Here is a 12,440-nt window from a genome sequence, read left to right as displayed (position 1 = left end):
TTTTTACGGCCCACAAATTACCTCCCAACGGTGCGGCAGTTGCTCTCAGCTCAGATAAACCCGCCGTAAGCTACCTGCCCAGCACCGTGCAGGCAGATATTTCACTCAGGAGTCGACAAGAGGGAAGAAAAAAACGACAGAAACATCAAATGAACGTGAATTCTTCAAAATGTAATGAAGATAATAAGTAAACATGTTGGCCTTAGGGAATTTAGACAGTGACAATATGTCAATGTTGTGTTTTCAGCTTGTTTTTAACTTCCATTTGAAGTGTCCAAAACACTCAAGTATAACAATATGCATTTAAATATGTACCCATGCTATGTATTCGCAAAGGGAAATTTGTCAAATGAGTTAAATAAATCCACATTTGATGGCGAAACTGTCGCGGTTTTGCCATTAAACGTTTACACCGGAGCTGTGTATGTGTCGTCCAGGTGTTGCCCAAAAATCCATCGCAGAGATCCGCCCACCAGCAAAAGGGTGCACTTTAATGAGCGCAGAGGATTGGCTCCCCAGAGGGCCCCGTCTCCACGAGCATATGGCCATCACCGCTAATTAGTCCCGACCCCGTCGTACGTCCAGCGGAGTGACGAATCGTTTTGCTGCAACAACCAAAACCACGCGATGAAACGAGAGGAAACCGAGCGCCGCTCCGATGCATTTGTATTGTCCCTGTCAGTTTGGAGGAAGACGAGGAAGTGTGGGGGGGTTGGGGAGGAGGGAGGGTGGAGAGGAGGGGAGGGGCGGCCGGTCGTGCTGCAGGTGTCTGACTAATCTCTGTGTCAACGTTCCCCTCTCACAGCCGGGAATAGAGACAGATTTGAGTCCATCTGTGGGGTTTGTGTCTGTCAGCAAGTGACGTCTGACGTGACTCCCTTGACTCTCTCTCTCTGCGCTCTGTGTGTGTGTGTGTGTGTGTGTGTGTGTGTGTGTGTGTGTGTGTTAGCCTACAGAAACGCAATGGAGATGACGCAGTACGGCGTGAAAAACAACACCACCTTCCTGGAGTGCCTTCCCAAGTCTCCTCAGGCGTCCATTCGCTGGCTCATTCACAGGGACAATGACAGGAGGAAAGAGGTCAGTTTTGACATTTACAACGGGGGTCAAAGGTCGACATCGCGTAGGCGGAAATGTCTTTTGAGATAGGACGGATTAAATGTCTCTCTCTGGTGTTTTGGTCACGCTGTTGAATATTACATTGATTATTAAACATGTCATGAGCTCACGTATCGCCTGAGGAGCGGCGACAAAGATCAAACATGATATGGAGCCTCGGCTAGCGGCCGGATCTTCGGCGGCGCGACGTTTAACACATATTTGACACCACTTGAAACCCCTGGAAAGGCTGTGAAAGATTAAATAAGAGAATCTCTCACAGATTAAGCTCTCACCTCTGTGGAGTCGACTCAGAGTAACGGCCGTTTTATTGCCGTTTCCCCCACGAGAATAGACGTTGGCCTGAAAATAAATCACTTTACTTTTATGGTGTGTAATCATTGGAGTCTTTTCCAGACTAAAGACCAGCTGGTTTTAGAGGAGAGTCAGCAGGAAAGGAACAATCTGTCGCATTGAGAGTGTCAGAATCAGTTTAGTCTCATTACTTTCAAGTTCGCCAACTCCACTTTGACTGCTATTTCAACTGCTTTCAATATTTCAACTATTTGTAATGTTTTATCTGGACATTTTCCAGACGAGTTCTCCAGAAAATGCATCAAATTCCATCGTTCCTTTATTCCACATCAAATGTAACTATACCAGAGGCCATTCTTCCTCTTCTTTTGATGAAGACCCATCCTCCAGATCTCTTAAAGAACATATCGTAATGATATATATTCAGCTCTAAGCACACGTTAACCTTTAGTGCATCATCTATAAGTCCTTAATAATTGCTTTGCAATACATATTACTTCATTTGCAAATGAGGAATCCATCATTTATAAAGTATGAAAACCCAATTATGAAACGCAATAGTCAAACTTATGAATCAAGAATAAAACCTTTAATAAAACTATATTAATAAATTGCATACTAATGAGGTACTAATGAGTGTTCATGTTGAAACAATAAGATAAAATAATCCTTTATTAGTCCCTCAGTGGGGAAATTACAGGATTACAGCAGCTTTGCTCACAGTAAATAAAGATGAAGATCAAGTAATAAAGTAGTAAAAATGCTTTATAAATGATGAATTCAGTGTTTCCTCATGCTTTACTAATGCTTAATAGTGTGTAGTTATTATAAAGTGCTGGCTATATTGATTACATAGCCTCAGATCATCTCTACTGCAAACTCCGGGGTTATTCTGACAGAACCTACTTGTGTCCGCCGCAGGTGAAGCTGAGCGACCGCGTGGTCTCCACGGAGCACGGCCTCCTCATCCGCTCGGTGCAGCTGTCCGACCAGGGCCTCTACTACTGCCTGACCACGGAGAACAGCTTCAAGCGCACCGTGGCCAAGATCCGCCTGCGGGTGCTGAGCGAGGCCATGGTGAGCGTGCTGACGGACAAGCAGCAGTCGCCGTGGGCCTGGGCCAGCTCGCTGCACCCCAAGACCCTGCTGGCGGCCTTCAGCCCGGCGGAGAGCCTCGCCGTGCAGCAGTACTGCAAAGAGAGGAAGCAGCTCCAGACCCTGCAGCAGCAGCAGCAGCAGCAGCAGCAGCAGCAGCAGCCGCCCGGACCCCTCAGGGGGGACATGGCCAAACTGAAGCCCCTGCTGGACCGGAGGAAGAGCCGCAACCGGCGCAATCACATCCCGGAGGTGTGATTACGGCGAGGTGCGGAGGGGAAAACTGACACAAAAACGCCTCCGCGCTGTTTCCTCCCCCCTCCCCTCCCCTCACCTGACCCAGACCTTCATTTTCCAACTCTCATCTCAAACTGCAGAGCTGCACTGTGAGGTGGGTGCGGGGAGCTGTTTATTCGGCAATATGTCTTTTTTTCTTTGCATGAGGTACCGCGACCAGATGGCTGCGTGACGCCCACCAACGCACACCCACCTGCACCCACGGGGCGATCCGTTTTGCCCGTCGCGGTCCCGACACAGACTGAGGTGGCCCGGTTGTGAGCGGCACTCATAAACTGTGGTCAAAGCTGGCGTCGCTTGTGATAATACGCCGTGAGACGCAGCCGTGGTCCGTGATATTATCCTATTTTTTTCGATATTAGAGGGGGAACGAGGCCGGGTATCAGCTCACAGCGGACTCGTTCTTCGTTCACACAAAAAAGAGGCGGTTAATTTGAAACGAACATGAGCAAATGGAGGAAACAAAAGGGAGACAGAAGCATGCTTGAGAGCGAGCGCCGTCTTAAAAGTATAATATTAGCATTTTATTAGACTCTACTCACGTTTCTGTATTTACTTTAAACTAACAAATATGTCTCCGCTCAGTGAAAGTGACTGAAATGGCGTCGTGGGCCAAATCATAAAGTAATACAGAGTCAATTTGTGAGGAAGAAAGAAAGAAACAAAAGGTTTCTCACGGGTTCACTGCCTCTCATGCGATCATACAAAAGCACAGACGACACTAAAAGGTGTTACTTTACAGCGCCGTGTGTATTAAACAACTAGTTCAAAGGCCAAACTTCACACCCTGATGTTACCCAAACAGAAGTAGTAGTAAAATACAGAGTCGCATACACACTTCTGCAGGATCTGCTGCAAACATTTGACACCTTCTCTGTATTTATTCCTCTTACTCTGAATCTGCCTCACTGTAAATCAGCTGCACATTGTGTTAGACGTCTCTTGTTTCCAGCACAGAAGCATGTTTAGAGAAAAGCGTCATGTAGAGGATCTAAATTCCTGCCTGGATCACATTTCAGATTCTCACGTTTTAGTTTTTACAGCAATGTTTACATCTTAATGCTGAACCGTGGCAATATTTCCCACAGCAAAGTGGACAGTTTTAATGCAGAAATGACTTCAATTCTGTGAATAGACTTCTTTTTTTTTTTATTTCAAAGACGTAGTTCATGTAGATAGAGATGGATCGTTGCTCGTGTACATAGTATATTTTCTTTTTGTTTCATCCTTTTAATTTAATGTTGTGCCGATGTTTGTGAAAATGTGTACATCATTTTAACATAACTCACCAGCTACGACGGTGTCTGCACATTGCAGAGACAGACAGTATTATTTTCATTTTCAGAAAAGACTTTTGAGTTGTACCCTCTAAACACATCTCTTAATAAAGCTGTGCGACCGGCGTCACGTCCGCTTCAACTCAGTGTATCTTCAGTGTTATGAACCATATGTATTTCTATTTATTAATGTCGTGATAGCCTCAATAAATCTGTTCCCATGAACCTCAATTTTACAGAAAGATCATGCATTTTATTGGTGTAATTTCTCAAAATGGGAACGTAATGTTTTCGGTACTGGCCAATTTATCATCGCTCTGTCCACTAAATAGATTAGCATATCTTCTACGGTCATTATAAAAGATATATTATCCTATTATATTGCTTCTTCACACAATTTTTGGGAAATCCACATATTTTTGTGCATGTCTGCACTGTAAATATGAAGCCGCACCAACAGCTAGTTAGCTTAGCTTAACACCAAGATTGGAAACCACTAAACCGGCTCTGCTTAAGGAAACCAATCGCCGTTTAGAACGGGAACATCTGCTCTGAAAAAAAGTGACTCAGCGTATTTATTCCTTATCACACGAAGACATTTGGCAGCCTGGAGGATTAATGGGTTATAATTTTAAGAGCTTTTCAAACAACAACTGTTCAAACTGTTTCATTTCTCCCAGGAGGCTGCGCAAGGTCATTTGAAACCCATAAAACCAAAGCGAGGCCTCCTGCTGGGCTGAAATACTACGTTTTCACCAATCAAACCCAAGTACCATTCCAAATCCCCGTATAATCATCCCCCAGCCTATTTAAATTACTCGTTTTGATTTAAAAAGGAAACCGAGTCATTCTGCCGCTGCAGCGTGAACAATGGGGAGGTTTTGTTTCAGCCTCTGCTGTATAGTTTTGGGCCGACGGGGGATTGTCGACCAATTTTGTCGCGTTGGAACAATCCAATATGAGGAATAGAACACCCAATGAGAAAAACTCCCTTTCAGCTTTTATTCATTTTAAAGACACCGGTTCAGCAAAGAATACAAATATTTGCGCAAGATTAGATATATGTACTTTTACAGGATGTCGAACAAACCCATCTCTCCTCTATGCAGTTCAGTAACCTGACAGGTTAGAGGATTCTCCGTCTGCTCTCTCTCCAGAGATCCCTGATTGAGTTAATGTTACAGTGTTTGCAATTGAAATAATACGCAGCAAAGCTCTCTCGCTTCACTAAATCACAGTATTCCTCCCTCTGGTATTCAAAGGAAGCATGATATTATAAATAACACTGCAATTACAAAAAAAGTGCAACCCTATATCAAAAGGTTAGATGTCCCGTAGCAGCTTAAATGCGCTGAGCTCTGCAGCTCACGCGCCACAGACGCCGCTCGCGTGATGCGTTCACACGAACTTGCTTCGGTTGTCGTTGCTCTTCACCAGACAGTAGGAGAGGGAACACAGTGCGAAGGCGGCCACGCCGGCGCCCAGCAGGGCTTTCCAGATTATCCCAAACATCTCGATACGGGAAAACAGCTCCTTCTTGATCATGTCCGCCGTCTTGTCGTCCAACGAAGCCATCTGGGTAACGCGGGGGAGGAAGAGAGAGGCTGATTATGATGCATCCCGAACCGTCAGACTGCACACTTCATGACTTTTTATTATCTTACCTCGTTCATCCAAACAAGAGGGAACAGGGTGTCATCCTTGACTTTCTTTAGCACCCTGCGGAGAAAGAGTTCATTACTTGGTATTCAGTGCGGGAAGATGTCTCCAACTTTCTGCCTTCATTTGACATGACAGAAGGGAGAAGAAGAGAGAGAGAGAGCGTGTGGAGGCGGATGACAAGCAAACTCAAACTTTCGGAAAGGGATAGCTCGACATTTTGGAAAATTATTAAATCCTCTTTTCTTTCTAGCGTTAGATGGCTATAGTATCTACTTTTAGTGACGGACACACTATTAATGTCTGTGAGTAAATATGAAGGCGCAGTTAGCAACAAGTTATCTTAGCAGTTAGCTGAGCATACCATATAAAAGCCCAAAATAGTTCAACCCTCATAAAACCCCAACGTATGATTAAAAAACGTTTTCATTTCATATGAACTATGGAAACTGTATATAGCGAGTTACTTAGCTGCACAGGAACTGGTTGATATATTTAGTCACCTCTGAACTGAGCCGGACTAGCAGTTTCCCCCTTTACGCTAATTTAAGCTAACTAGCTTAAGGGCTGTAGCTTCACATTTACCATACAGACACGAGCGAGGTCTCAATCTTCTCTCTAACTCTCGTCATGAAGGAGAATAGACATATTCCCCACAAAGCTTTCCTCTTTTAAAAAGATGAAGCTGAACTTACGTGATGACATTTGATGGTCCGTACATCATGTTCACTTGAATTCTCTTAGCAAACCTCAAGGTGAACCCGGTTGTCTAGTAGAGGAAATAAAAAAATATGGCACCAAAAAAGATCATCAGCATCAGAGTTTTTGCCGCTATCAAAGTCAAAAATCCCAAAGATTAATGCTTTTACAGGTTCCACGTCCAGGAAGGTGTCATGGTGCTCCTTGCTGGGATTAAGGCCCTTCACGTTATCTCGTAGATATGGACTGCCATGGAGGAAGTGGGGCAGAGAGATGTAGATGGGTCTTTCTGTTCAGATAGCAAAGAAACAGGCCATTTAAAAATACCAAACAGCTGAGCAGAGCGACAAAACAGTAGAAGAACGTCCTCACATTATGTTGAGCTCAACAAAACAAATGCAAACTGAACTATCTTGACAGGAGCTGATGTCAAGGACTCCGGCCAGGCTGCAGTTCCTGGTGGTGTTTGGGTTTCTGCAGAAGCATTGGTTGTCTGGGTTGACCAGAGGGGAGGCCATGGTGTTTTCCAGGAGGGTGAAGCGATATACTTCAATCCCTTTCAGATCAAGGCTTTCCTGAAAGCTAGCGGACACAGACCTGAAGACAAAACCACAAGGAAACAGACACTGAGCACCATGTACGGTAACTTCATTCAGCCTCCAGTGCACAGCTGTGGTTTTGGCATTGGAAAGCTCTGACCTCTAGTGGTTGCTGAGAGGAAAGTCCAAATGGTTGCAGTTCTCAAATTAAGACGTTAAATCTCCCGTCTATGACGGTTACTGCCCGGCTTCATGTGAGCAAAGCTGACAGGCTGCATCAGAGGACGTGGATCGCCCAAATTGAACCTCTTCCTCACCTGCAGATGTCTGACGAGAAGAAATAGAGCGGCGTCTCCTTGTCCACAAACGGGGGGAAGGAAGAAGCATCTGAGAAAGGAAAGGGAGGAGGCGAGGAAGTGAGGTCAGAGAGGTTACTCGTCTGCATTTCGAGCCGCCGGAGTGGAAGTTATAAGAGCCGCACCTGTCCCGTTGATCATGTCACAGTACTTGTCGTCCCAGAAACGAAGGGTCCTGTTGAACAAAATTCAATTTGTCAGATTTCACAGCCGAAGAGATTACAGTCGGAACAAAACAAAAGCTGAATTCTCGCTTCAGACTCTGTACAATTTGATTAACCTGATTTGATTAAACAGCCTAAAATATCACAATTTCTTCATTTAAAAAACAACAACTGGATTCTCACTTGTCAAAATGTAGCGCCTGATTTAAAAAAGATCAAGGCCTCAAAACCAGACTCAAGGTCTCCTTCCCCTTTGTTCACAATCAGACTCACCTCTCTCCTCGCCACCTGTCAATCATTCCCACTTTGGAGACGTTGTCCTTTCCAGTGTAGACGTTAAAGAGGCCGTCAAATGTACCATTGTACTAGGGGAAAACACATTTGATTCAAAATATTAATAACTATTGTGTCTTACTGCGGTAGTAGAGTCTGTGTTGTGTGAGGTGTAAGTGTACATCTGTTTCCTTACAGGGACAAATAGGCCCAGCTTCGTTTTCAGCATGGGGTCGGTGTAACCCCACAGTAATTCCTTGACCGTGCGGTACTGGAACAAGGAGGAGTTGGTTGCCTTTATCAGAGTCTCCAGCAGAAAGTGATGCTCTTTTGAAAGGATTGAGTAGATTGCCTGAAGAAAACAAGACCATTTATCACATTTATCTTCAAGTTTTATATGTGTACTTTATATAAATGTCCACTGACGGTGTCAATAATAAAAGGCGACGATATGGTATCATCTTGATACACAAGCAAAACTGCTGTGCACACAACTGCTGCAGGTTTCCTCCAGAGATAAGCCAGACACTAACACTCTTTTATGACTGTGATACTGCATATTTACTGACAAACACAGTCGAAATGGCTTGCGCGCATCTTGTGTGCCTTATCAAAGATTGAACAAAGTCCCATTTTAAAACTCTGACTTCCCAGTTGTTTATAATTACAATTTATAATCTTATACCGGTCAACCATTGAACTGTCATATAATATAATGCTTGTTCAGATTAGGTGACTGACTTTAATCATAATTTGTTGTATTCTTGATTATGTTTGGACACATGATTCTGCTATTTTTAAACTTCTTTTTCTCGTCATTGTGGCCACTGTAGCCGTGGGTCATGCTACATTTTCAGTTGACACCTCTTTTGTAGAAAACACAAGCTTTTTTTTTAAAAGTGCTTCACACAAGATTTGGAGCACTTTCTAATACCTCTGAACATGGCTGTGGCGAAGCTAACAGCTAACAGCGCTAACAGTGTAAACGACGGCAAATGTGCAGACAGAGCTAACTACCATTACCGGCAGGGGGAACAGGGTGCTTATGATGACGAATGCTCTGAATCCTGTATATATTGCACTAAAAAAGCTTCAGTTTTTCATGAATCATTTCAAATCTTTAATGTCTTTCCCATAAAAAAAGACACAGAAATGAGCCCGCCGCATTAGCTATTTGGAGATAACTGGGGCAACTGTTTTGCTCACCAAGATAGCTGCCTATTAATGAATAACATGCTTAAAGGTTCCTGATTGTAGCGTGCCGCATACTGCTTCTCTTCTAAGGAAACTGGTTAACCAAGCTAGCTGCCTATCCACGCACACAGAGTTGTTTAGGTGTGTTTTGCTGTCCGTCGCTGTGAGAATAAAACCTCCCACGGTTTTCCTGTAATGTTTCAATCGTTGTTACATACGTCACTACAGACCTTAACTTCCCCCAGCCATCACATTTTATTTCATTTCCTTCTGAAACAACTCTTTATGGTGTTAGACGCTCTGTTGGCTAACCTGGAGGTCCGGACCCTTCATGGGCTACAGATTAAACAAGCAACATACTGCATGTCTGCTGTAGAAAGTGTCTAATATTAGACTAAATGTTCTCTCATCCTTGCTTTTCATGTGAAACGCTGAATACTTTTCAGCCCTTTAGGCTGTAAAAATAAACATTCAAAGGAACAACCTGGGAAGCCACTCAACCTATCAGAGAGGGTCACGAGCCAAAAAGAGGCCGTGAACCACGAATAAAATGAGTGGCGGCAGAACAAAGCCACCCAACCGCCGCGCCGCACAGCTTGCTTTTGGCACAGCTTGCTTTTGGCACAGCTTCTCCCGGCCTTGGAGCAGAGCGACCGTAACAATTAACCGCGGAGCGGAGTCAGGAATCACCGCACAGCGAGGTGACACTCACTTACAGCCACAGCCAGGTTGAGGGAGGTGACTTTGTCCTCTTCCGGTCCCACTGACATGGACGGCTCAAAGATGGCGCCGAGGGGCAGCAGGAAGGAGGCGGTTTGATTGGGGTTGAATGTGATGTTCTCTTTGGGAAGATATCTTGTCCTGAAGAGGAGCGGGAGGAGGTCTTACTTAGATAGTCAGTTTCGTTAACAGCAAAGAGGACGTGACCTTTACATGAAAATGCCATAAAAAGAGGTCAAGACATCCGGCTCACTTGTATGTGTATGGTCCTCTCTCCGCCACCACTGGAATCGCGCCGTCTTGCAAAACCTCGCGGGCGTTTTGCACGTCCAAAAACCAGAACTGCCTGTACACCGCTGCTCCCGTAGCAACCCAGTTGTCGTAAGCAGTCGTTCCGGGCTCAATGACGACTTCCTATACGCCCCCCCCGCCCGCCCCCAAAAGATAAACAGTCTATTTTTAACAATACTCAAGACTGCCAGCAGGCCAGCTGCCCCTGCTGACACATAAAAAGGGTGGATGCTCTGTTATTTCAGCAGAAAAAAAAACATGAAATCAGATCTAAACCGCACGAAATAATGTCTCCACAGTCTCTCTTTCCAATCACAGACGCTGATCTTTTGATGGATGAAAACATTACTTGTCTCTCTCTCTCTCTCTCCGCACAGCTTCTTGTTTACCATTTGAAGCAGCTTTTTATAAAAACACACTCCTCTTCCCCCTCATTTCTCCTGATTCACCTTGATCTTCCACACACACACACACACACACACACACACACACATGTACAGGCATTCACCCACACTTATCACTCCCCTCTTCTCCAACCCCCCCTGGGGTGAAACTCAGCCACGTACCTTCTCCACTGTCCCCTTAATGATGCTGTTCCCCAGTGGGATAAGGACGCCACCCAGGATGGCAACCACCGCCCCGAAAGCAGCTCCGACTATCAGCCCGCACCTTCTGTTGCAGCAGCCCATGGTGGTGTGCGCTTCCCTCCGCCACTCTACGTCCGTCTGTCTTGCCTTTGCAGCCTGTTCTCCTTCTGCCTCGCCGTTTGTGTGCGAGTGCGAGTGTGTGCAGCTTCTCTGTGATTGTATCCGGGTGGTGGCGGCAGCAGCAGCAGCAGCAGCAGCAGCAATGGCAGAAGTGGCACCCCGACAGGCTGTACCATCAGAGGAGCTGACGGAGCAGCAGAGGCCAGGTAAAGAGGCAGACACCTCTGGCACAGCGCCCGAAGACCTCCCAGAAATAAACTTATGTAAGGAGGATGAAGGGTCGAGGTTCAGGTGAGAGAGGCGCGCTCTGGTATCAGGGACTATCGCGCCAGGTGATAACGGCGGCGGGAGGCTGGGGAGAAAGGTTGCAGGAGGATTTGGCGCACCTGCTCAGGTCGTGCAGGAATCCAAAGCTCATTCATTCTCCTAAAGAGACGATTTAAAGCGATGTTTCTGTTCGGGTTCATTCAACATCGAGCAGTCGTAGGATTGTGCAGGAATTTGCCACTTTTCTGAGTTCTTGTTGAAGGGGATTTATCAGTGGCGGAAGATATCAGCTCTTGATATCTAAGGACCCGGATGATAAGACCCGTCATATAGATTTGTTTCTGTTCTTCATTGCTCTGTTTCTTATCTTGTCCTTCTCCATCTCATCATCTCTTCTCTCCTTTCTGCTCCGAGCTTATAAGAGACAGCAAAGTAGGAACGTATGCATGATTTAGTGTTTTTTTTTATTAACCGTATATATATATATATGTATTACCCCTTATGAAAGCATTTGTGGTTACATAACGGGTAATAAAATGAGTTGCTCTTTATCTCAATTGATTCATTCAGCTCCTCATCAGCGCAGACGACATGACTTATCAGGGATCGGTTCTTGGCACAGTCGCTCTCTCCGTCACCGCCGCCTTCTGCACGATGACTCCTTCCACCACGGCAAGGTTTGCGAAGAGGGAAACCTTGAAATTGCAATAAAACTCTGAATGGCCCATGCATGCTCTCTGTGAATTCATGTTTCTATATTCTATCAAGAGGAACTTTTCCACCACGGGGTTTATTTCAGTGTGGAGTATGTTAACGATTATCGTATGAATGGGATTTCTTGTCAATAAAGATTTTAAAAAGTACAATTGAGTCGTTATGTCGACGGTGAACAGGCGAGTTTTGGGTTTGTTCTATTTTTTCGATGTATTTGTTATTGTTATAACTACAATTATGACTCGTATTGCAGTGTTGGATGACACTGCTTGGGACTCCCTGTGACCGTCCCTGCACATTTTAAAAGGCCAACCTGTGAAAACACAACACCACTGTGGGGGCTGTGGCGTCCATGTGTTCCCATCCCACGAGCACGGCGCTGCAGCGCCCTGCAGTTGCATATCGTCGCCATTAGAGGGCGGCAGCAGTGCTCCATGCAGGAGGAGAACAGAAGGCCGGTCCATGTGGTTGCTCCCACCGAGTCTCTCTGCCAAAGACACGTCTCCGTCTATTCAAACAAACATTCTTCTTACAACAGTTTCAATCTCACATGACTGACTTCATTGTTGATCTTACAAGTCAAAGTACAACATTTGGATCGGATTTCTCTTTGCAAAGAATAAACCGAAACACCTTCGGCTTCACTGCCAGCTGCTGGAATGTCTTTATTGAAAATATGTGATGATTAATGAATATCTTACATCGTCTGACACTGTCTGTTCTTATGGCCACCATTTTTTAGCCACAAAATTCGCTGTTTTCAATTCCTGGGGCT

General features: G+C 45.2%; 2 protein-coding genes across 2 annotated transcripts in view; one reads left to right on the top strand and one right to left on the bottom strand.

The window, feature by feature from the left end:
• sema3c (sema domain, immunoglobulin domain (Ig), short basic domain, secreted, (semaphorin) 3C) overlaps positions 1–4,302 on the top strand; it is a 36,097-nt gene extending 31,795 nt beyond the window's left edge. The window contains exons 17-18 of the mRNA XM_068586279.1: positions 950–1,080; positions 2,335–4,302. Of these exons, the coding sequence (XP_068442380.1) occupies positions 950–1,080; positions 2,335–2,766 (563 nt within the window). The 3' untranslated portion in view covers positions 2,767–4,302. The remainder of the gene's footprint in view (positions 1–949; positions 1,081–2,334) is intronic.
• Positions 4,303–5,075: 773 nt separating this feature from the next.
• cd36 (CD36 molecule (CD36 blood group)) lies at positions 5,076–10,784 on the bottom strand. The gene is made up of 12 exons (XM_068586477.1): positions 10,544–10,784; positions 9,940–10,100; positions 9,683–9,827; positions 7,969–8,124; positions 7,773–7,864; positions 7,461–7,510; positions 7,297–7,366; positions 6,850–7,037; positions 6,611–6,729; positions 6,437–6,510; positions 5,747–5,801; positions 5,076–5,657 (listed from the first exon to the last, which is right to left on the bottom strand). The coding sequence occupies exons 1-12, from the start codon at positions 10,664–10,666 to the stop codon at positions 5,481–5,483; spliced, it is 1,410 nt and encodes a 469-aa protein (XP_068442578.1). The 5' UTR covers positions 10,667–10,784; the 3' UTR covers positions 5,076–5,480.
• Positions 10,785–12,440: the final 1,656 nt, after the last annotated feature.

The sequence above is a fragment of the Clinocottus analis genome, unplaced genomic scaffold (assembly GCF_023055335.1).
Source record: "Clinocottus analis isolate CAN_PGR_092001 unplaced genomic scaffold, fCliAna1.0.p SCAF_20, whole genome shotgun sequence".
Lineage (NCBI taxonomy): Eukaryota > Metazoa > Chordata > Actinopteri > Perciformes > Cottidae > Clinocottus > Clinocottus analis.
This window is presented reverse-complemented; position numbering and strand designations above follow the sequence as displayed.

Coding starts and splice junctions, on each gene's coding strand:
- cd36 (XM_068586477.1), bottom strand. CDS start 10,666: ATGGGCTGCTGCAACAGAAGGTGCGGGCTGATAGTCGGAGCTGCTTTC. Junction 10,101..10,543: donor TTAAGGGGACAGTGGAGAAG/GTACGTGGCTGA, acceptor GGGGGCGTATAG/GAAGTCGTCATTGAGCCCGG. Junction 6,730..6,849: donor CATCAGCTCCTGTCAAGATA/GTTCAGTTTGCA, acceptor CTATCTGAACAG/AAAGACCCATCTACATCTCT.